Source organism: Geotrypetes seraphini, chromosome 19 (assembly GCF_902459505.1).
Source record: "Geotrypetes seraphini chromosome 19, aGeoSer1.1, whole genome shotgun sequence".
Lineage (NCBI taxonomy): Eukaryota > Metazoa > Chordata > Amphibia > Gymnophiona > Dermophiidae > Geotrypetes > Geotrypetes seraphini.
Window position 1 is genome coordinate 26,289,225 of NC_047102.1, and position 25,590 is coordinate 26,314,814.

The 25,590-nt window shown below is 41.5% G+C and overlaps 1 protein-coding gene and 1 long non-coding RNA gene across 5 annotated transcripts in view; one reads left to right on the plus strand and one right to left on the minus strand.

Moving 5' to 3' along the window:
* The window catches only part of LOC117352195, a 162,139-nt gene that overhangs the window by 54,330 nt on the left and 82,219 nt on the right, over positions 1-25,590 (plus strand). The gene's annotated exons all lie outside the window — the stretch shown is intronic.
* Positions 1-25,590, minus strand: part of LOC117352186 — a 49,404-nt gene that overhangs the window by 4,434 nt on the left and 19,380 nt on the right. For all 4 annotated transcript variants that reach the window (XM_033928453.1, XM_033928455.1, XM_033928452.1 and 1 more), the window contains 7 exons: positions 20,935-21,042; positions 17,391-17,831; positions 15,123-15,506; positions 12,750-13,061; positions 10,798-11,106; positions 9,360-9,671; positions 2,649-2,963 (listed from right to left, as the gene is read on the minus strand). In XM_033928453.1, coding sequence (XP_033784344.1) covers positions 2,649-2,963; positions 9,360-9,671; positions 10,798-11,106; positions 12,750-13,061; positions 15,123-15,506; positions 17,391-17,831; positions 20,935-21,042 — 2,181 coding nt within the window. The remainder of the gene's footprint in view (positions 1-2,648; positions 2,964-9,359; positions 9,672-10,797; positions 11,107-12,749; positions 13,062-15,122; positions 15,507-17,390; positions 17,832-20,934; positions 21,043-25,590) is intronic.

Genomic DNA, 25,590 nt, shown 5'->3' on the forward strand with positions numbered 1-25,590 from the left:
AAAATTACTGTTTTTAGGGGCTCTGACGGGGGGGGCGTGAGGGGGATCCCCCCACTTTACTTAATACAGATCACGCCGCGTTGTGGGGGGTTGTAACCCCCCACATTTTACTGAAAGCTTCACTTTTTCCCTGTTTTTCGGGAAAAAGTTAAGTTTCCAGTAAAATGTGGGGGGTTACAAACCCCTCACAACGCGGCGTGATCTGTATTAAGTAAAGTGGGGGGGGGCTCCCCAACAAAACCCCCCGTCGGAGCCCCTATAAATAGTAATTTTCTTCGGCGCGCGCCTCCGTCTTGCGCTCAGTTGTCGGTGCGCGCCTTTGTCTTTCGCGATTATGTCTATGAACTCTTTTGTACTTTGGAGGCTGAGCTACAACCAGTCTTACTTACACCGCAAGCTAATCAGCTTCGGGGCCCAGAGTGAGCAATGTACAGGACTTACATTTTACAGAATCAGATGCTGGACTGCTTGTTGGCGAGGTCAGGTTGACTTATTTTTATGGTTCCTCGTTTCTTCTATTAGAAGTGAACTTCCTGCATGTTTGTTCCTACATGTCTCTCTTTTGTGAGCGCTGCACTGAAGCATGACGGGGGGATGTATTCATTTCGGGCCCGATATTCAGCCGGTGCCGATCAGCATTTTGCTGACCGCTGCCGGTATTAAACTTGGAAATTCAATGCTGGGCCAAGTCCAAGCACCGGCATTGATCCAGCTTTATAAAGCTAGCTAACACATAGCCAGTTAAGTGAAATATTCAGCACTTAACCCACTATGGGGCATAAAGAAACAAATGCAAACGTGCCGACTGGAAAGATCGTGTGAGCGTTGTCCAATTAAAAGGTGCGCCAACTACAGCAAATTAGTGCACTTTTTATTTCGAGAACGTCCACACGATCTTTCCAATTGGCACCTTTGCATTTGTTTTTTGCAGCAATTTCAAGGCTTTAATCTGCCATTTTGATTATTGTCCCCTGAGGAGGGCATTTTTTAGTGCCAAAACCAGGATTCTTGTTGGGACTTGTATGAATGCAAAAAATTGGGGGTGGGACTGGTTTGGACATTTCACGTGCCCTTTTCTTTGTTTTTCTGCAAATCTTTAGAAGTTCAATTTTGACATTCAGAACCTTGGTCTTCCCTCCCAGTCTTTGAGGGCCACCAACAGATCAGGTTTTCTGGATCTCTCTAATGAATATAAATGAAAGAGATCGGCATATAATGGAGGTAATAGGCATGCAAATCTCTCTCATGCATATTCATTATGAGTATTTTGGAAGCCTGATCTATTGACTGGGATTGAACACCATTGCTTTTCAAACAGAAAAACAGTAGTGCCGTGTAGCGTAATTAGCATAAAGTGTGTGCGTTGAAAATGCTCACGTATTCTGCAACTGCAAAATATCTCACGGCATGTAAAAATATCTAAAAAAAATATACAAGCTGAATATCGAAAATAAAAACAAAAAACTCAAGCAAATATAGAACTGCTAATAACGAAAGGCAGAAAGGCAAGTTATTAACAGGGAGAAAAAGACCTCAGTGTTTCAAGGAAGCATCCAAGAAAAGCATCCATGGAAAAACACATCCTTGGGAATACTGAGATGTATTTTGAAGCGCGACTTGAAAACTGAATTGGTTTCTTCTACGGAGCAGTGGAGATCTTACCCAACTGCTTGTCGGGAGACGTATGGAAGATAAGTGCAAGTTTCTTTAAGCATGTTGCTATTTGCAGTTTAAACTGTGTATTTTGAACTGTGTTACTACAACTTTCTAATATTTATTCATGGAGTTTTTTGACCAAGGATGTGTTTTTCTATGTCCTAGTAGTTTCTTGGATGCTTCCTTGAAACACTGAGGTCTTTTTCTCCGTGTTAATAACTTGCCTTTCTGCCTTTCGTTATTAGCAGTTCTATTCTGAATATCTGCTTGAGTTTTTTTGTTTTTCATGTAAAAATATCTGCCCTTTTTCTGCTCCTAAGGCAGCGTCTCGCAAACTTTCTGGCCGGTGGCACATTAAATCTCTTTACTTTACAATCGCTGAGCTTTGGAATAATTTTCCTGTCCAGCTACGTAACTTGGGCTCCTTCCAATTATTTTGAAAACATCTGAAAACGTGGCTATTTTCAAAAATGTAAATTCTGCTGCTCTTTATAATCACTAATTCTTATTGTATTTTCCTTTCTCTAAAACTCTTGTAAACCGTGCCGAGCTCTATTTCTATAGAGAAGATGCGGTATATAAGGTTAACGTTTAGTTTAAATCCAGTGCCCCAACCGGAAGGCACATAGAAGTGCGCGGATGTCATCGCATTGACATCCACGCATGTGTGGCGGCCCATCTGGCCCTGACCTGCTTCGGTGGAGGGATCCGGGAGGTGCGGGGAGAGGAGGAGAGATGCCGGCTGACTTCCTACAGGACGTGCCTCTCGCCGCGTGGATGACTCTCCTCCTCGCCAGTGTGTCGCGGCACACCTGAAATCTCAGGAGGGACACAGTTTGCAATACACTGTCCTAAGGAATACCTCCTCACAATAAGGAATACCTCCTCACAATCTAGATAGTCCAATATCACTAGGTAAAACACTATGAAAATCGCCTTTTAAATAATTTGTAAGAATTAAGATTATACTTAGGCCGCTGATGTTCACTAACCTTGGAGTGTGAGTCTGCAGCTCTTCTCTGTAACATGATTGGTTGCCAAATGTATAATTCTGCATGTTATTACAGCATCTTGGTCTTTCCACTTGGGTATGAACTTAATTACGCTTTCAGCAAAACAGAGGCCATTCTCTCCAATCCGTGGTTCTGCAGTCGTTATCTCCATATTAACCGGTTGCTGTGATTTAAACCATTCCACTTGAATGTCCCCGGGTGCAAAATCAGCCATTTGAACTCTCAGAGTTTGTAACTTATTGACTTCCATGCAGAGAGGAATCTTTTCAATTTCAAAAACAGTAGGATACATAGCTAAGGAAAGAAAAGCAAACAGAGAGCAGAGTTGTTAAATTCTATTAATCAACATCATCTGTTCCGTGGAAAATTTCCTAACTGTCCACTTTAGAACAAAGATTGTAGGTGCTTCTTCCTGATGACTCTGCCCACGTTCGCTTAATTTTTAATTTGCATGAAAATAAGTTAGATAACACGCTTTCATGAGATCTTTATTTATACGGAAAATAATAAATAAACCTTTTACTCTTCTAATTAAAGGGTTGTGCTCAGAGACATGGAGGAAAAAGGGGAACGTGTTCCCCCAAAAAACCTCACCACCAAAGAACATTGTTTAACAGATAAGTTTTTGTTTGATTTTTTTGATGCTTTGCACAACAGTTCCTTATTGCTGCTTAAGGGTAAAACAATGATTGGGTGGTGAGGTTTTTGGGGGACCTAAAACTAGATACCCCAGCAGCATATAACGTAATCAGAAAAATTGTATAGAATACTGCTCATACTGGACAATACATATCAGTATTGGAAGCCCAACAGACTTGAAGGGCTCTGGCCTCAGAATCGGAGCCTACGCACAGCAGTGAAATCACAAACTGAGATGATCCGCGTAGTTATACAGCTCCTGCTCCAATCATTGGCCAGTAATCAAATTTTTTTTGAAAAATTTTTTTAAAGCAATTTAATAAAGCTTAAAACCCTTCCAACTTTAAAGGGATACTATACATATGTAGTAGCCAGGATTTGAAAAAATGTGAGACCAAAAGGACTTATCTCAAAACTTGACTTGTCTTTATAACATGTTCAGTCACCAGTGTCTATTTGCCGACGCGGCCACGTTTCGCGGGAATTTTTAACATCCGCTGCGTCAGGGCCACCAGGACATTCAAAATCACAGGCTCACTAGAAATCAAAAATAGAGTTAGAACATTCACACTTCCAAAACCCACAAAAACAAATAACAATAAACCAACACTCACATCAATTCACTCGGTCACAGATTTTCAAACCGTGTCAAGATGGCAGCAACAACAGTTTTATAGTGTACTCGTGACGTCATAACGTAACGCCACGCACCCACGTCACAATTCATTCAACAAAATATAATCTAATAAAAATGTTGCCATTCAAACGATCTATTAAGGCCCATTGGCCACAATGTACCCAGCCTATTAATCCAACGCTGTTCTCTTTGAGCAAGAAATCTTTAGGACTTTAGGAGATATCTTGCTCAAAGAGAACAGCGTTGGATTAATAGGCTGGGTACATTGTGGCCAATGGGCCTTAATAGATCGTTTGAATGGCAACATTTTTATTAGATTATATTTTGTTGAATGAATTGTGACGTGGGTGCGTGGCGTTACGTTATGACGTCACGAGTACGCTATAAAACTGTTGTTGCTGCCATCTTGACACGGTTTGAAAATCTGTGACCGAGTGAATTGATGCGAGTGTTGGTTTATTGTTATTTGTTTTTGTGGGTTTTGGAAGTGTGAATGTTCTAACTCTATTTTTGATTTCTAGTGAGCCTGTGATTTTGAATGTCCTGGTGGCCCTGACGCAGCGGATGTTAAAAATTCCCGCGAAACGTGGCCGCGTCAGCAAATAGAGACTGGTGACTGAACATGTTATAAAGACAAGTCAAGTTTTGAGATAAGTCCTTTTGGTCTCACATTTTTTCAAATCCTGGCTACTACATATGTATAGTATCCCTTTAAAGTTGGAAGGGTTTTAAGCTTTATTAAATTGCTTTAAAAAAATTTTTCAAAAAAAATGTGATTACTGGCCAATGATTGGAGCAGGAGCTATATAACTACGCGGATCATCTCAGTTTGTGATTTCACTGCTGTGCGTAGGCTCCGATTCTGAGGCCAGAGCCCTTCAAGTCTGTGAGGTTTTTGGGGGAATACGTTCACCTTTTTCCTCCATATCTCTGAGCACAACCCTTTAATTAGAAGAGTAAAAGGTTTATTTATTATTTTTTGTATAAATAACAAAGATGTCATGAAAGCATGTCATGTAATTTATTTTCATGTGATTTTTTTTTTCACGTTTTTCCTTTTTGATTATTTTTCCTCCATATTTCGTTTTTAATTTGGGCGGAACTGAACATGCAATGCCTTACCTTCGCAAATTACACTGGCTCCCAGTGGAAGCATGGATTATTTTTAAATTTGGTTGCTTGTGCTACAAAGTGTTGTGCATTTTTTTTTTTTTTTTACTCCTATACATTCAAGGTGTAATTTGGTCTTTTTTACATTTCCTTTGTCCAAAGGTTGTGTTTAGAAGACACGTCATGGGAAACTACTTTCTTATCAGGCCGCTAACTGGGAATCTGAGTTTCGCCCATTAATACTTCTCTGTTTCGTATTTGCATTTTAAAAGTTACTGAAGACTTATTTGTTTCAAATATTTATTGGGAAGTAATAATGATGGCTGGTTGATATGTTTTGTTATATTAATTACGATTTTGTAGCTCACTATCCCCCCTTTTACTAAACTAGCACAGGGAGCTGCGCTGCTCCAGACGCTCAGAGTTCCTATGAGCGTCGGGAGCAGCGCGGGGCATTCAGCGTGACTCCCTGTGCTAAAAACCGCTATCATGGTTTAGTAAAATGGGGGGAGAGGGTGTTGTGTTTGTGCAGCGTTTTTTATTTTGTTATTCGCATAGAACTGGAAGATTTTGCGGAATAAAAATAAAGTGTTATGTTTCAAAGTAAAAACGTGCTGTGAAAATTGTCATGGGTGCAAAATACCCACAGTCCATTCCTCCTGTCTGTTTTGCAAGTATAATTTTGCTTGAAATATGCATTAAAAATTATAACTTCCTCTCTGTGCGGCTACAAGTAGGTGTGTTGATCCACAACCACAACCCCTTCTAATTCTATAATATGGTACCTAAATTTTATGCACCAGTTGCACACTTAAATTTATAAAATACCAGCACTTACACAGATAACGTACATATGCACTGCTAGTGCTAGGTGCATGCTCGGTGCTATTCTATAAATGGTGCACACAACTTACTTAGCACATAAATGCAAGGTGAATGCTCACAGGGGCGGAGCATATAAGATATGCACTAAATTGCTGCATTTAAGTGCTTCCATTTACAACTGGCGTAAATGGCCACATGCAAATGTAGGCACATTGATGCCAATTTATGCCAACATTCTATTATGACGTCCAGATTCCATTCCAGAATCAGTGCTCAGCGCACTGTATCTAGGCAGCTAAATAGTGGTGCATAGTTACGAATTGCCCACAATGTATGCATTTTTAACAGCACTGGAAGATGGCAATTGTCAGACAACTAGACCTTGAAAATTGCCGCCTTGTTCTATGGTGTTATTTTGTAACACTTTTTGCATGTAGAGCTCATTGTGCACATAGAAAATGACTTATAAAAATGCTTTCTAGTGTTTACTGTGGTAAAGAGCCACCCTAATAGAGAGACAGGCCCTGTCAACCAGATCTCTTTTAAGAAAAAGGAAACTGCATTAGAGGACTCTGAGCAAATATGGCCACGAGGAGGGACTGCATCTCCCATGAATCCACAGGGCAAGGCCAAGGAAATTAGGTTGCTAGATGGAGCCATTAAGAGCAAAGGCTCCAAAAAGAGAGGAAGGATTTTTTTTTCTTGAGGAAGAGAGAGCAATGTTTGCTCTGAAGGTTTATTTCCATGAGAGGCATTTTAAGAGTCTGCAGCCCAAAGAGGGAGAACTTTGGCTGGGGCCTGAGGAGAAAAGTATGAAGAGTGAACGGCCAAAGGAAGCAACTGTTCTTGGGGAGCTGGAATACACAGGTGTGTAAAGTTTGTTTGCTCTGTAAATTATGTAAGAAATATGGCTCACTTTTTTCAGCAGTTATCTAACTACTTGGAGTAAATCTCTGAATTGCATCCCTATCAAACTTGGTTTAGGTGCAGTCATAAGCACTGAAACCATTCTGACTTCATTATTCAGCAAAACCTATCCAAAATTAGAAAGAGGAAATAATGCCTTACTGATTTCCCTTGACACAATTAACTATATGTTTTATTGGGGTTTCAATTACAGTTTAAAATTGGTTTGCATCTTTTATTCAAGGCCATTTTGCTGTAAACATATTTTTTTCACTAAAGATTCTTCATTCACCCTATCTAGTGGTGTCCCAAAAGGTTCAATTTTGTCACCACTTCTTTTTAATAGTTTCACAAGTCCTCTTGCTTCACTGACTGATTCAAAGTTTCAATATCAGCACATATTATGCCAACAATTTTTTAGTAATACAATGTCTGACCTCCCTGATCTTTCACTAATACAAGTATGTCTTGATGCTGTTGCAAGATGGCTTTCAAGAAACCATTTGGGCACAGATTTTCATAATGGCGCCAGTAACGACATTATTAACTGAGTTTCAAGGCACCTACCAGCGCCAGAATCATGCCTCCCTAGGCTGCCTAACACCACTGTGGGCATGGCTAATATTGGAAGTGGCGTTAGGTGGCCTAAAATGCCTACAGATGCACAATTCGCATCATATGTAGGCGCCAGGAAAACCCTGGCCTACATTTCTGGTGCCTACCTTTGCTGGTAGCACGAATCTGTACCCGGCGCCATCATGGGATTGGCACACGATGACGGCCGCTGGCAATGGCACTGTTTACAGAATCCGGGCCTTGGTGCTCAAAACAGCAAAATCTTCAACCTGCTAGATTATTGGTCAAAACTTTATTCCCCTGCTACAGTCTTCAGTCTCTCTGGATGTACTGGTTTCACTGGATGTACTGGTTTCACTGGTTGTACCGGGCCATGGTGCGCCCTCACCTGGAGTACTGCGTCCAGCACTGGTCGCCATACATGAAGAAGGACATGGTACTACTCGAAAGGGTCCAGAGAAGAGCGACTAAGATGGTTAAGGGGTTGGAGGAGCTGCCATACAGCGAAAGATTAGAGAAACTGGGCCTCTTCTCCCTCAAACAGAGGAGATTGAGAGGGGACATGATCGAAACAGTCAAGGTACTGAAGGGGATAGACTTAGTAGATAAAGACAGGTTGTTCACCCTCTCCAAGTTAGGGAGAACGAGAGGGCACTCTCTAAAATTGAAAGGGGATAGATTTCGTACAAACGTAAGGAAGTTCTTCACCCAGAGAGTGGTAGAAAGCTGGAACGCTCTTCCGGAGGCTGTTATAAGGAAAAACACCCTCCAGGGATTCAAGACAAAGTTAGACAAGTTCCTGCTGAACAAGAACAGGCACTGGTAGGGTTAGTCTTGGTTAGGGTGCTGGTCTATGACCAGAGGGCCGCCGCGTGAGCGGATTGCTGGACTTGATGGACCACTGGTCTGACCCAGCAGCGGCAATTCTTATGTTCTTATTTCAGTACCTAAAAAAATATGATTACTCTACCAGTATGGTTAATCTAATAGCCATAAATAACTGTGATGCTCTTGCATTTAACCGATCTTTTATTCATATGTTTGTTTTTCTGACCAAATCAAAAGCATAAATGATTTTTTCATAAAACAGACTAAAAAATTACTGACTTATGTAGAAATCAAAGACACCATGATCAGTGTTGTAGTAAAGGGGGGGGGGGTCCACCCGGGGTGCTGTCTTGTTGGGGGCACCAGTATAAGAACATAAGAATTGCCGCTGCTGGGTCAGACCAGTGGTCCATCGTGCCCAGCAGTCTGTTCCCAAAGACCAGCGCCCTAACTGAGACTAGCCCTACCTTGCATATGTTCTGGTTCAGCAGTAACTTGTCTAACTTTGTCTTGAGTCCCTGGAGGGTGTTTTCCCCTATAACAGCCTCCGGAAGAGCGTTCCAATTTTCCACCACTCTCTGGGTGAAGAAGAACTTCCTTACGTTTGTACGGAATTTATCCCTTTTTAACTTTAGAGAGTGCCCTCTCGTTCTGCCGCCTCTCCGCCCCCCTGTTCCTTCCCTTCCCCTGTACCTCTTTAACATCATCACATCATCACTTCCTGGACCCATGTCTAGGAAGTGATGTCAGAGGAAGAGCCAATGCTGGCGCGAGCAGCAGGTTGGGGTCGCTCCTTGCGCCAGGAACATTAAAGAAGCACGGGGGTGGAGGAGGGGCGCCATTGCTCCAGGTGCCTCTCACCCTCACTACACCAATGACCATGATCCAGGGTTTCTCAAAGTTCTCCACCTGTCCTGTGACCTCTTAGAGATGTATTTTGGCAGATGGTCAATCAAAGTATAAAATTCAACCAAACCAGTTAGGTCTTCATGATACTTTTGCATATGCCAGAGATTCAATTTTTGCACATTTGCTGTGGATATCCTTAAAACGCAACTGACTTGGGGATTTCCAGGACATCTGGGGGGAAAACTGTGTCATGAACATTGTAACAAGGTTGAATCTCTGTCTTAAGAAGAAACAAATGCATTTATCAAGATGATTCTTACCCACGAGACCTAGCGTTGCTTGTTTTATGATAGGCTGCTGCAGACGGGGGTGATTCACGTGAAAGCAGATGGTTCTATTAAAATCCAAAGCAGTTGGGACCAGTGTCAGAGCTGAACACAGACTAAACAGCCCTCTACTGTCCTTCTCTACATCTGTGGTTGTGACGCCATCTGTCATCTTCATATTATCTCTGTACCAGTCCACAGTGATATTTTCAGGATGGAATCCAGAAACGGCGCATTTGAGCGTGGAAAGTTTCCCGTACCCAGCAACTTCTGGCTCGCACACAATGTCCAAAACTACCGGGACACCTGTTCAGGACATGATATTCATCATCAGGCTTAAATAATGTATTTTTAAAAAAATTATATTCCGCTCTATCAACATTTCTAGATGGATTCCAACAAACATACATGATTTATAACAGATAAATACATTAAAACTGTAATTACTTAATAAAGTTCAAAACAATAAAAAAAAAAGAAGAAGAAAAATCTGGAAAATCGGCAGCACCTCCCTAAACAAAAACATTTTCAACAAAACCTTGAAACATTCAACATCACCAATCCCTCAGGTAATCGGTTCCATAACTGTGATTCACGCACGTAGAATACAGATTTCCTATATTCTTCACGCTGAATTTCACAAACAGATGGGACCACCAGGGCATTACTGTTCAAAGAACATAAGTGCCATGTTGGTCGATAAATACAAAGAGAGTCTAACAAAACTGGAGGTTTCTTGCCAGCCAATGTTTTAAAAACAAGTAGCATCAGTTTATAACAAATACAATACTCAATTGGCAACCAGTGCAAATCTTTAAAAACAGGAGTGATGTGTTCAAATCTAGAAGTTCCAGTAATTAACCTTGCCACAGAGTTCTGAGTAGACTGTAAATATCTCAAATATTTCTTAGGAACACCCATTAGCAAGCAATTACAATAGTCAAAATGTGGTAAAATCAGACTTTGAATAACCAAATGAAAATTAGAACAGGTTAACATTGACTTCAAAGGGCACAAAGGCGTCGGCTTAAAAAAATAATTTTTTAACAATACTGAAGATTTCTGTCACATGTTGGTTTACCTTTATCATTTAGCTCCTGGATCTCACAGCAAAACCACGATGCCTACAACAATTCTTAACTCTTTAATTGCAGGACACCCACAGTCGTTCTAGACTTCTATTCATTGATCATATGGTCTCAAAATCCTTAAATTTAATTATCATCTTGTAATTAAGGGTATAGAAGCTTTTTAAATTTATAAATAAACCAGTTTCTTGCCTATTTTCTGTTTTCCCATCCAAAACACGGTTTCCTATTACCAGTGGAATTCTAAGGAAACAATTAGACCTGAAATTAATTCACTTTTGGCAATCTTGGAGATATTTTTCTCAACCAAAAAAGGGTGACATTAAAATACATGTAAATGTTACCTTTTAGAAGGATCTGGAAGTTCTTTTGTATGGGTTGGAACATTGTCGCATAATGAAGGACCTCCACAACAATTTCTCTTCCATGGTCATTCATTGTGGGTACGAAGGTCATTGTGGTCTGACTGCTATGAAGACCACTCTTAGGATTTAGTGTGGGATTTTCTGTTTTTATCACACCTCTTTCTTTATTCCATTGCACTATACAATCTTCTGGATAATAGTCCTCTATTTGACATGTTAAGGTCACTGTTTTTCCTAATTCCAATATAGGAGAATCACTTGTGATCTCTGAAATTCTTGGGGACACCACTGTGTAAGAAATACAAATAGATATTAAAAAGCACATTCATTGTTAATATTTCCCCTGAGCCGTTAATATTTCCTAGAGCAGTGGTGTAGTAAGGGACCCCCACCCCGAGTGCTGTCTTGGTAGGGGTGCTGATCTCTCTGTTCCCCCCCCCCACTCCTTCCTGAACCCCTCTGCTGTGCGCACATGCTCCTTCCCTTCGCCCATACCTCTTTAATTTTCCTGGTGCAAGCAGCCTCACAAACTTGCTGCCCGTGTCAGTGTCGGCTCTCTCTGATATCACTTCCAGGTCCCACGCCTAGGAAGTGACATCAGAGGGAGAACCAACACTGACACGAGTAACAAGTTCTTGGTGCTGCTCACGCTGGGAAAATTAAAGAGATGCAGGGAAGGGAAGGAGCGTGTATGCGCGGTGGGGGGGGAGAGGTGCCACCACCCCAGGCACCACTCACCCTTGCTACCTCACTGGTTTAGAGTGCTTTCAAATCAAATTATTTTGGAAATAACCAGGTACAAAATCTAATTACTAAGCTCCAGGTACAAAATCTAATTCCATAATGCTCAAAGAGTTAGCTTGGTGGACTATGACTGTGGTAGAATACTCAAGTGTGGCTTGTGAAACATAGTTGCTTGCATTCCAAAACATCCTGTTTGTCTGACTTGTCTGTTTAGATTGTAAGACCTTTTGAGCAGGGACAGTCTTCTTTGTGACTCTGTACAGTGCTGTGTACTTCTGGTAGCGCTATAGAAATAATGCATAGTAGTAATAGTACTAGAAGTAGAAATACTCTAAAGGTGGCCGGAACGAGTATATCCATGTCACAAAGGGTAGACCAAGTCAGTTCTAGTTTTGCTCAATCGCAGCTATGGACTGCAGATCTGCTTTCCTTAAGAGAACTTGAGGCTATAAGTTCAGGAATGTCATACATATAGCCAATGGGACTCCGCCTTTTTGATAGCTACCAGGATTTGATTGACCCAGGGTAAGCGGTCTACATGCTTCAGTTGATATGCCTTGCTCAGAGCACAAGGCCTGGGAGATTCCAAAGTGGAGGCAAAAGGTGGTAGCTGAAAGGACAGTCTAGGGAAGGGCTAAGAAACGGGCAAGGAGATCTAGTAATGAGCAGTCAATTACCTAGGCAAAGAGTCTATGAGCATAAAGTAAAAAGTATCATGGTATCAAAGTTCTTTGGTGACAGCTGGTTTACACACCACTTCTTATTGATGCTCCTCTCCTTCCTTGATCTAGCTTCTTTCCTCCAGATGGAGGATCTTCTTCTCCCTCTCCCACTCAACCTGACTTAATTCTACCTCTTCAATGAAACAGACTGCAATTACAATGAAAACCAACAAGAGAAAGTGAACGTCATCGGAGAGAACACACAACCAGAGCTCAAGGCCAAGGCAAAAGGTAGTTATTCAAAGGACAATCTAGAAAAGGGCATAAAGGTCTAGCAAAAGCAGATAGCTGACACCTCTGCATAAGTCCATAGATGCAACAGAAATAAATCCAGAACTGACTTAGCACTGACGAGTCTCCTTCATATACTATAATTGCTCCATTTAGTTCCTAGAGACAGAGCCCCTCTGAGTTTCTGAAGTAATGATGATTGAAAGACAGGAAAACAGTTCAGTGTGATCTTACTAAGTGTCGTCATGTGCCATTCAACACATATGGGATCCGCTGAGCTCTCATGCTTGATCTGGCAGCTGATCGTCTTTCCTCGATCCATCCTACTTGGCACAAATGTGATCTTATTGATGCAGTAATAAAGGCCAGTTTGATTGGCAAGGCTCTCGGCATTTTCAGGTTTTTCAGACATCGATGTGCCATCTTTACACCAAAATATTTCAATTTTTTGAGGGAAGAAAGAGTGGATACGGCAAGATAATGTCACACTTTCATCTGCTTTTGGTGTATTTGGAAAAGAATCTATAGGTTCCAATATAGGCATAGCTAAGAAAAAAAACAGAAAACAAATTCATCTGATGTCTACTGTTAAAAAAGAATGATTCCTTTTATTATACACATTTAAAGGCAGCACTTCACAGAACTGAGACAATATACCCATAATCTGTATCCCAGCCTGCACATTGTCTGAGATATTAAAGCTGCCTTACTCTGACATCTGTAACCTACACTTGAACCTTCCCTGAAGTATCACACCTGTAACCTGCAACCCAACCTGGCTGTTCTCTGAGGTCTCATACCTGTAAACTCAAGAGACTTCCCCACTCTATCACACCTGTCAACTTCCTCTGATATCACACCTGTAACCTGTATATATTACTCAAGTAACCTGAATTCAAGCTTCCTCGTTCTGAGACAGTATGAAAGAATATGAAGAGAAACTTGCAAAAGAGGCAAAAACTCATAACAGTTTTTTATGTACATCAGAAGCAGAAAACCTGTGAGGGAATCTGTGGGACTGTTGGATGATCAAGGAGCAAAAGGGGGGCTCAGGGAGGATAAGGCCATAGCGTAAAGACTAAATGAATTATTTGCTTTGGTCTTTACGGAAGATGTAAGGGATCTACCTGAACCAGAAATGGTTTTCAAGGGTGATGATGCAGATGAATTGAAAGAAATCTCGGTGAATCTGGAAGATGTACTAAGCTAAATCGACAAGTTAAAAAGTGATAAATCGCCAGGACCCGGATGATATACATCCCAGGGTACTAAAAGAACCCAAACATTAAATTGCTGACCTGCTGTTAGTGATCTGTAACCTGTCGCTAAAATCGTCTGTAGTACCTGAAGATTGAAGGGTGGCCAATATTATACCAATTTTTAAAAAAGGGCTCCAGGGGAGATCCGGGAAATTACAGACCGGTAAGCCTCACTTCAGTGCTGGCAAAATGGTAGAAACAATTATAAAAAATAAAATTGTGGAACACGTAGACAAACATGATTTAATGAGATGGGTTCAGCCAAGGGAGATCTTGCCTCACCAATTTGCTTGACTTCTTTGAAGGTGTGAATAAACATGTGGATAAAGGTGAGCCGGTTGATATAGTGTATCTAAATTTTCAGAAAGCTTTTAATAAAGTTCCTCATGAGAGGCTCCTGGAAAATTAAAGTGTCATGGGATAGGTAGCAAAGTTCAGTTGTGGATTAGCAACTGGTTATCGGATAGAAAACAGAGGTTAGGGTTAAATGGTTATTTTCCTCAATGGAGGAGAGTAAACAGTGGAGTACTAGGACCGGTGCTATTTAACTTATTTATAAATGATCTGGAAATTGGAACGACGAGTGAGGTGATTAAATTGCAGATGACACTAAACTGTTCAAAGTTGTTAAAACGCATGCAGATTGTGAACAATTGCAGGCGGACCTTAGAAAATTGGAAGACTGGGCGTCCAAATGGCAGATGAAATTTAAGGTGGACAAATGCAAAGTGATGCACATTGGGAAGAATAACCTGAATCGCAGTTACTGGCTGCTAGGGTCCACCTTGGGGATTAGTGCCCAAGAAAAGGATCTGGGTATCATCATAGATGATACGATAAAACCTTCCGCCCAATGTGTGGCGGTGGCCAAAAAAAGCAAACGGGATGCTAGGAATTATTAAAAAAAAGGGATGGTTAACAAGACTAAGAATGTTATAATGCCCCTATATCGCTCCATGGTGCAACCTCATCTAGAGTATTGCGTTCAATTGTGGTCTCCTTATCTCAAGAAAGATATAGCAGCACTGGAAAAGGTTCAAAGAAGAGTGACCAAGATGGTAAAGGGGATGGAGTTCCTCTCGTATGAAGAAAGACTAAAATGGTTAGGGCTTTTCAGCTTAGAAAAGAGACGGCTGAGGGGAGATCTGATTTTTTTTTCTTTAAGATGTGATATGTGATTTTTTTTTTTTTTAAATGTATGTTTTTATTGTAACCCACGCAGAACTGGTGGAATCAGCAGATAATACATTTTTTAAATAAATAATGCTCGTTATGTGCTTCTATGCCTGCTCCATCTGACACACTACTTTAATCTATCTCCATGCCCCTTTCCTCTGAAATACTTTACCTGACACTTGCAGCCAAGTCTGCATTCTCGCCTTTGTTTTTGTCGCCTCATGAAAAACTTCCGCAATGAAGAGACTGTTCTGATGTTCTAGGGCGGTTGGTATGAACAACAGCATCGCTGAAACACAGTAAGACTTATCTTCCAGTTGAACTGCATCACTGATGCTGGGAGTGTACCCATGTACTTTCTCCACTTCGTCATGAGTGAGTGCCTCGTTCATGGACACAACAGCCACAAGTTCTTCCTCCTCTCCTTCAGGTTGCTTCTTGAACCAACGGATGCTTAGTGGCCTTGGTTTGAAGCAACTGATTGGGCACGTCAACATGCAAAACTCCTGATGAACGACGTGATGGGGTATCAGAATTTTAGACAGTCTTGGAGGAACTGTGAAAAATACAAGCATATGTCCATATTTTTACTTTGCATGCGGTGGAACTGCCACTGTGCATTGAACCATGGAGAATGAAACAATTAGAATTTTTAGTTCAGTTTCCTTCCAGTATACAGGATGCCCACAAAAACACTCCTTGATTTTAAATGGTTACAAAATCAAAACTTATTGGAATATGTTTATAAATAAGATGGCAGCAAAAACAAGTCCCAAAAAGCACGGTTAGCAGGACCTTACATAATCGCTTGCGCTTTCACCCTTGTAAGCTGCAATTGGTGCAGAAGTTACAACCTTCAGACAATGCAACACAACAAATGACCAAGTGTTCCTCAAGTGGCCCCCGAGATCACCGGACATTACTGTTAGTGACTTTTTCCTTTGGGGGTAAGTGAAAGACAGAGTGTACGTACCTCCACCACCCGCAACTATGGATGATCTGCAGGAACGCATCACTGAAGCTATAAACGTGATCACGCCAAATATGCTTCGGAGAGTCTGGTCCAAGCTCGATTATTGCATCAATGTTTGCCGAGTAACAGTTGGGGCGCACATTGAGTGTATGTAATCAACAGATAGCATATGAAACTTTGAGTTGATGAAACTGTAGTCTCAAAGGTAACATAATGTTCCAATAAATTTTGGTTTTGTAACCATTTAAAATCAAGGAGTGTTTCTGTGGGCACCCTGTGTTTCAGTGAAGCACAGTTTCTGTTTGGGGGAGTAAGTTTCCGATTACTGTAACCTCCGAACAGTGGAGGTTGTGGATACATCATTCTGTTATAAGAAAGCTTTTTTGTGAATTTAGGAGTATGATTACAAAAGCAGAGACAGTCAAGGGCTGTTCTGTAATGTCAATAAACATCTTGTCATGATCTATCCTAGTACTGTTATTTTAATCTCATGACCTCGTTTGAGAACAGATTGACAAATGTTAAGAATATTTTCTAAAGGTTTATCCAAATGCTTAGATGCTTATTATGGACCAGTTTGAAACCCCAGAATAAAATCCTCATGTGAATCTCTTGCAACACATCTGAAACTGGCTTCCAACAAGCTTCAAACCTATTCATCCTCTTTTGGAGACAATTAATTTTGTAGCTTGAAACTTGTTCTTCTTTTTTAATAATTACAAAGTGGAATGAAGGCTGCCCTGTAACTCTGAGTGTGTGTTACAATCTAAATCTGCAGAGTAGATCTTATTCCAAACCCCTACTGAATTGTATTGTAAATTGGCCTTGGTGTGCTCTCCGGGTGTTTCCGTCCTATCATGTTTTTAGTCTACATCTACTCCTTTAATTTACTTAATTTTTAAGAATATACGAATTGCCATACTGGGACAGACCACAGGTCCATCAAAGCCCAGTATCCTGTTTCCAACAGTGGCCAACCCAGGTCCCAAGTACATGGCAGAAACCCAAAGAGTAACAACATTCCAGAGCTGAGATTGTGATGTCATAATGCCTCATTCCACCAGTGCCTAAGAGCCAAACTCATCAGTGATGTCACAATGGCATGATTATCCTATATTTGGCTCACATAACTGCCATACTGGGACAGACCAAAGGTCTATCAAGCCCAGCATCTTGTTTCCAACAGTGGCCAACCCAGTACCTAGCTAGATCCCAAGTAGTAAAACAGATTTTATGCCTCTTATCCTAAGAATAAGTACGGTAGTGAATTTCTCCAAGCCATCTCAACAATGGCCTATGGACTTCTCTTTTAGGAAATGATCCAAGCCTTTTTTAAACCCTACCAAGCTGATTTCACCACACATTCTGGCAACGAATTCTAAAGTCCAACTACATTTTGGTGAAGAAATACCCTCTTTTGGATTAATTTGTGGTATATCAAGTAATAAATGGAAATGTTGGTCTTACCTCCTGCAACACTTAAGATTACATATTCTGTCGCAGAACAAGGAAGAGCTGAATGGTGAACCTTAATGGATAACTTTGCATCATCATGCCGATACATGTCAAGAATTGCAACAATATTGCAAGTGACGCTAAAGGTCTTGTCACTGTGTGATTGAATCTTTGGTGGCTCCACTCGGAAGTAAGAGTCCAGTTCAGACATGTCTCCTTCCCTGAGGCAAAGACGGGCCTGTTCCTCACAGTCTACATCCCGTAGCTTCACTTGGCTATTTATTTCCCTACTGTTCCAGGTTGAAATATACTTATGTCTGTTATCCTTTGTTTCCAAACAAAATTCCACTCTAATATTCTTTGGCTTAAATCCAGTAATTTGACAAGAGAAAACGGCATTTTCCAGGTGAATGAGCTTCTCAGGCATGGTAACAATTGTCACTGTTGGCGGAACTGCAAAGGAAAGGAAATATTAACCAATCGCATATGATGCAATTCTAATGAAAACAAGACCTGATGGTCTGGAAGCACCTATTTAGCATTTTATGTCGGGGTTAGGCAATTCCAGTCCTTGAGAGCCACAGGCAGGTCAGGTTTTCAGAATATCCACAATAAATATGCATGAGCTAGATTTGCATCACAAGGAGGCAGTGCATGCAAATCCATCTCGTATATATTCATTGTGGATATCCTGAAAACCTGACCTGCCTATAGCTCTTGATGACCAGAATTGCCTAGCCCTGTTCTATGTCACTAAATGAGACCTGGATTTGTTTGTTAGAGGGTAGGGGGGTATCCTGCTCTTCATGTCAGTCAAGTTAACTGTGCTGCAGAAGCAGTATCTTGCAGGGTGCCTCAGAATTGTGTGATATGTAGATGCAAATATATGCAGCCCTAGCAAGGGTGATGTGCAGAGTGAAACCTGACCGCTGAAGTAAGTTGTCACTTCTCTGATGTACTGGTAAGACACAGAGGCCCAGAGTCTAAAAACAGCACCTTAAGTTAAAAACACCATTTAAAAAAAGAAGAAAAAAAAGAATTTAAAAGAGAAAATGTAGGTCTTTATACCAGTGTCTATAAAATGGCACCTGAAGCGACTATGGAACTGCTGTACGAGGGCATCATAAAGTGATTCACCAAAAATGTGGGCCTTGAAAACCCTAGCATGCATTTCCGGTGCCTGCCTTTTCCGAAGCCACGATTTTATAGAATGTGCCGTCGCACGATTGATATGCAGTTGGCAGAAAATAAACCCTGGGGAGAGAGCCAGTCCAAGAGTGCCAGGCAATCTAGGCAAATCACCTTTCTGTATCCCTCCACTCTATCCTGTCAACCCTAACTTACTTGTGACTCCTCCTCACTCTTCCACTTCCTCTTTAGAGCTGATATCGCATATTTGTTCAAAGCATGTAGTCGTGGTGACATTACGTCCCGATACTTACATTGGACAAGATCAGTGTCGGGAAGTACAACCATGCAGTTTGAACACGTTTGCGATGCCAGCCTTACAGAGAAAGAATAGTAGTGAGGAGTCAAGGCAGAGGTTCCTGCTACATCTCCCAGCCAATTCAGTTCTCTCTGTGTCTGGGATACCTGTCCAGCTGATCTACCTGACAAGCTCTACTTGCTCTTTTGCTACCTCTCAAATTCTGATGAACTAGGTGACTCCCTAGTTCAGCTACTGGTAGAGCTCATCTCCACTGAGAAGCCATTCTCTGCATTCACCACCCTTTCCACATAGAAATATGTCCTCATATTACTCCTCAGTCTATCCTCTTTTACCTTTATCCTATACCCCTTCTTTCCACAGCCTCCTTTGCATTTATGCCACAAAGTTATTTAAATTTCTCTATCATACGAGGGGGGTGTTGAAACGTTCTCAGCCCACCCAAGAAGGGAATGGCAAAGGAGCCATGAAACTTACAAGTTATTCCACCTATTCACCCCTAAGTTCAACACACTTGGCACCTCATGTCTGAAGTTTCTGTAACCCTTCCAAAAAAAATATTCTGATGTCTGGTCACTGAAATACTGCTCCGCTGCTGTAATCACCTCCAAATCACTCAAAAATTGTCACCTTTTCATACTGTTTTTAAGCTTTAAAAATAGAAAATAGTCGGATGGACCAAGATCTAGTGAGTAGAGTGGATGGTCTATGCTCTGAAACCCCCAACTGCGTCAAAACACCCATCATTTTGCCAGCCTTGTGAGCAGGTGTATTGTCTTGCAAAAAGAGAACTCCTTTCCACGACTTCCCTGTCCTTGGTTTTTCAGTGCTTCCTTTAATTGGCACAGCAAGTTACAGTAGTATTCTGCATTAACTGATTGGCCCCTTGGAAGATAGTCAGACATTACAACACCTTCCTGATCCCAAAACACTGTGGCCATGACCTTTCCTGCTTGAACTTCCTTGGCCTTGGAGAACCTGAGTGCCCCATTGCATGGACTGTTTTCTCTCAGGATCATAGTGGTGTAACCATGTTTCATCAACAGTAACTAGTCGTTCCAAAATGTTGGCACCAGCTTGCTGAAAATGCTGCACAATCAACTTGGAAGTCTTGACATCATTTCTCGGCAGCATTCAGACATTTGGGCACCCACTTGGCTGCATACCCAACTGCTCGTGGATTATATGCCCAATGCGTTCCCTGGATATCTGTAGTGTCTCAGCAATTTTTTATTTTTTTAGCTGAATCCCATTTGAGGTCTCCTAGACCATGCTGCGTCTTCAGTCTTGAAATCCCCATGCTAAAAATGTGCACACCACTTCTTCACTGTGGACTATTATGGGCATTTGTCACTCAATGTTTGCAACATACATTCGATGATTTCCTTTGGAGTTTTCTTAGAGCTGCAGGAACAGGAACTTCAAGATAGCTCGGAGTTCCACATTTTTCATTGACATGGTTCAATCAATGATCTGAAACAATGTCAATTACAATTCTGCAAATTGGCACTTTGCAAAAAATAAACTAACACTCTTTTCAGCTACAGTGGCCAAATAACACTCAGAATTTAGGAAGCTGACTGGGCTGAGAACTTTCCAGCACCCCCTCGTTTCTCCATATACTTTATGATGAAATTCATGGAAGCTGGAAGATGGTGAAGATAAGGATGAAGTCTACATTCCAGAAAGCATTGAACCTATACAGGGGATCTCTGAGGGATCTGCCTCCTGTGCTTTCTATCTAATGACCAACTGTCCCGGGTACAAAATCAGTTTCTGTATATAAAATGCAAACAACTTTGATGGCTGGGATGGTTTACATGGGTTGGAGTGAGATTTGACTGCATCTTCAGTAGATGGAACCTAAGCACAGTACCAGGCAGAGCTTTGGGTTCTGGCCCAGAAATAGCTAAGAAGGAGGAAAGGGGTAAGGTTGTGCAGACTGGATGGACCATTCGGGTCTTTATCTGTTGTCATCTACTATGTTACTATGTAACCATAGAAAGGCAGCATATCAAATCCCATCTCCTTTCCATTTACAATGTCTTCCAAATACGTTCAGCAATAACATTTAACAAAACACTGAGAATAAAAATGGTGCGTCCTCACCTTTCCTAAAATATTTCACATAGATCAAGGAAGCCATGCCAAATAGAAATAAAGTGACCAGCAAACTTCCAAGGGCAGTGAAAATAATTCCATTCGGGAGTTTATTTTCTGTAACAGAAAGCATAAAACATGTAAAGCAGAATTGCAGAAAGTGGTCGCATGAGATGTAACATAACAACATAACTATTTTTCTATTCCGCGACAATCAGACGATTTCTAGGCGGCTTACACCGAAGAAGACAGCTGGACAATCAGTGAAGTACAAAATACAAATAGCAAAAGTACAACATATTTCTTAAGAATAGCCTGAGTAGAATTCATGTTATTAATATAACTTCTATTTAGGAAATTAATTTATCAAACAATACAGTCTTAATTTCTTTCCTGGCTCCACTGATGTAATTACCCAACCAGGACTGCTGCTTACTTGCTTGAAACATAAAAGTCCTATCCAAAAAAGACCTGTATCTAAAGCCAGTAATTTTTGGATAGGCAAATAAATTTCAATTTCTGGTTATCCTCTTAGTGCATGAAATGAGACAAAAGATAGGTAGGGGCTAATCCCCAAACCAACTTAAAGCAAATGCAAGAGAACTTAAATATTACTTGTGCTTCCACCAGCAACCAGTGCAGCAGTCTATATAGTAGGGACTAACATGATCACTTTTCTTCAGCCCAAATATCAAAAGGACAGCTGTGTTCTGTACTATTCTCAATTTTCTCAAAATTTTTTTTGGTACACCCAAATAAACAATATTCCAATATTCCAATCTAGATAGAACCAATGCCTGCACCAATAATCTAAAAGATAGAGAATCAAAAGTATTTTTTGAAGATCTTTAGTTTCCTTAGTGCAAAAAAGCACTTCTTCACCACTAAATTCGTATGTTCACCCATGGATAAATGAGTGTCTAATGTGACTCCTAATATTTTTATAGATTTGGAAATCGGGTAATTGTGACCATTCAAGTGAAGCGATGTTCTAGTTATTTTATCCTTTGGGCTTGCTAAGAAAACTTTTGTCTTTTCTGTATTTAATTTCAATTTAAAATTGATTGTCCATTGTTCTATCACACTCCTCCCCCCATCCTTTCCAGTTAAATCTCATAAAGTGCACAGATTGGTTTTTGTCTTCTCTTATGTCATCTACATTAGATGTGTGCACAGGAATGGGGACAATGAGAACCCCAAGGGAATCTGTGGCCATTAATACCACAGGGACAGATCAAAGTGAACAGGGATGGGAGCAGGTGGATTGAAAGTGGATGGGATAGCAGGGAATAGGGACCAGATTATGTCCCCAAGCATACATTGACTTTAAAACTTGAATCACTAACACCTCAGCTAAAAAAAACCCCTAGATATTTAACTAAATTATGCCTATTGTTTTGTGCTAAATTTTAACAAGTTATAGGACATATTTTATGTTTTGTTGAATGTACAAGATCTTTTAAGTGTGGGTTGGTTATGCGGATGGGAAAGGAAACTGGGGGAATGATGAGGGGAGGGGCTAAAAACCTTTATTATGGCAGGTATTGTGTGGAATGCCTCAGGGGTCTCCCTCCCCTCCCCCCCGCAATTAATGTTTATCTTATGGCATTGGAAGAAGTGTTCTTCAAATCAGCTGTTTTACTATTCACTTACACAGATATATTTTAGCTGTGTCATAGAAACATAGAAGATGACGGCAGATAAGGGCCATAGCCCATCAGGTCTGCCCACTCTACTGACCCACCCCCAAGTCTACTATCCTAGGGATCCCACTCCTGGTGGCAGGTTCCCTTGGCTTAACCCTCTAAGGGATCCCACATGGGCATCCCATTTGCTCTTAAATTCTTGCAAGCTGTTTGCCTCGATCACCTGCACTGGGAGCTCGTTCCAAGGATCAACCACTCTCTCGGTGAAAAAATATTTCCTGGTGTCGCCATGAAATTTCCCACCCCTGAGTTTGAACGGATGCCCTCTTGTGGCTGAGGGTCCTTTGAGAAAGAGAATCTCTTCTTCCATCTCGATACGGCTGGTAATATACTTAAACGTCTCGATTATGTCTCCTCTCTCCCTATGTTCCTCGAGTGTGTACAGCCGCAAATTTTTCAGCCTTTCCTCGTACGATAGATCCTTGAGCCCCGAGACCATCCTGGTGGCCATCCGTTACACCGACTCTACTCTCAGCACATCTTTTCGGTAGTGTGGCCTCCAGAATTGCACACAGTATTCCAAATGAGGTCTCACCATGGTTCTGTATAATGGCATTATGACTTCAGGCTTCCGGCTGACAAAACTCCTGCGGATGCAACCTAACAACTGTCTTGCCTTAGATGAAGTCTTCTCCACATGATCAGCAGTTTTCATGTCTGCGCTGATGAAGAAGTCTCGTTCTGTTGAAGTTCTAGCTAAGGTCTCACCATACAAGGTGTAAGTTCTGCATGGATTTCTGCTGCAGAGGTGCATGATCTTGCATTTCTTAGCATTGAAGCCCAACTGCCAGGCCGAGGACCAAAGCTCCAACAAATGTAGGTCCTGTGTCATACTATCGGGTGAATTGCCGTCTCTCACTATATTGCATAGTTTGGCATCGTCAGCGAATAACATTATCTTACCTTGAAGCCCCTGAGTTAGGTCCCCTATGAATATGTTGAAAAGGAGCGGGCCCAAGACTGAGCCCTGCGGTATTCCACTGGTCATCTCCGATGTTTTAGAGAGGGTACCATTAACTACCACCTTCTGAAGTCTGCCACTCAGCCAGTCATTGACCAATGTAGTTAGTGTTTCTCCCAGCCCCTTTGATTTCATCTTGCTCAACAGCCTGCGATGCGGGACACTATCAAAAGCTTTGCTGAAGTCTAGGTATATGACGTCCATGGATTCTCCCAAGTCTAGCTGTTTTGTTACCCAGTCAAAGAAGCTGATGAGATTGGATTGGCAGGACCTACTCTTGGTGAATCCGTGTTGACTTGGATCCCATAGATTCTCCTCATCCAAGATTGTGTCTAATTTACGTTTGATTAGTGTTTCCATGAGTTTGCATACTATTGATGTGAGACTCACCGGTCTGTAGTTTGCAGCCTCTGCCCTGCAACCCTTTCTGTGCAGTGGAACGACGTTAGCTGTTTTCCAGTCTATGGGGACTCTCCCTGAACTTAGGGAGAGATTGAAGAGTCCTGATAGCGGTTCTGCCAGGACTACAGAAGCTACAATGAACATTTAGGCCCGGATTCAGCAAATGGCGTCCTGATTGTAGGCAGCGGTAGGTGTCCTACTACTCTCTAACCAGCCAATCGGGATGCATGTTTTTGGGTTTGTTTTTTTAACTCCCAAGGCAGGCTGCCTGTCTTTGCTGAGGGATTCCTTGTCATCAGCTGATCGCGGCAAAGGAATCCCCGATTACCTGAGCTGGCAGGACTTCTTGAAGCCGCACTTCAGAGAGTCTTGCCAGCTCAGCTGATTGGGGAAAAATACCCCTGCTACAATCGGCTGTGGCAGAGGACCCCTACCCACCCTTAAAATCGGCAGGACGGATGACCACTCCCTCCTGCCTAACACCACCCGACACCCCTTCACTCGAAGTGGATTGGCAGGAGGGATGACCTCTCTCTCCTGCCGCCGGCCCCTTAGGATATCTAGTGACGCCTAAGTGGAGACACCCATCCAATGCCTAGGGACACCTAACAATGCCTATATTAAAAAGTATGCAAAGTAATCAACAAGCCACTGTGGTTCAGTCTGAAATGGATTTACAAACTGAATTCCCTGGCTCCCATAGGTTTAAATGAGGAGACTGAAGGGTTGTCTATCCTTTGAGAGTTGAATGATGTCATTTCCGGTTCAGCCTGAGTTGTGCCCTGCACCGGGAGTAGGATGATGTCAGACTCCCGATCATGTGCGAGTGGCCAGCTGTATTTAATGAGCAAACTTGCAAATCGCAGCCATGTTACAAGGCAACTGCAGCTCCCTCAATCCGGTAAACGCAGGGTTCCTGTGGTTCTATTTTTACTATTTTTACTTTTATTCCTAAGCATGAGTGAGGAAAGGCATTATCTATTGTAGTTTGTCTTATATTTATGAGAAAGTAAGGCATGATTTTATGTGTTTACAGTTTCCCTCGACCCTGAAGAAAGGTTTCTTTTTTGAAACATACATTTCGGGAGAGGTGAAGACAGCACAGGCTCACTATAAGCTAAGTGATGGTCTGTTATTGAAAAAAATGATAGGTTTTATATATATAAAAAAATATATCACTAAAAAAAATGGCACTTAGATAAACAGGAGAGTGATTCATTGAATTAATAAAGGTTGGACCGACGAAGCATTAAGCAACTGGTTATATACCCGATTGCTGCCTGAAGGTCCATACATATGATAGATGCACCCCCAAGGGTAGATGCATTCAGTACTTGCTTGTCCTTTAAGTTAGTTGTATTAGACAAACCAGGATAAGACTATGTTAAAAAGTAGGCATGGTTATGGGCAGAGAATAGGCATGGCTGACTTAGGCATCCAATGTAGGTGCCGCCAAATTAGGTGAGTTAAAAGCTGGCTTAATGGAGCAGCACCTATATCTAGTAAGCCTAGCGATGCCTAAGTCCGCTTAGTGCCACTAAGTGTGATTATATAAACAAAATTGGTTTTTTGATTGACAACTGGTGCCATTTATAG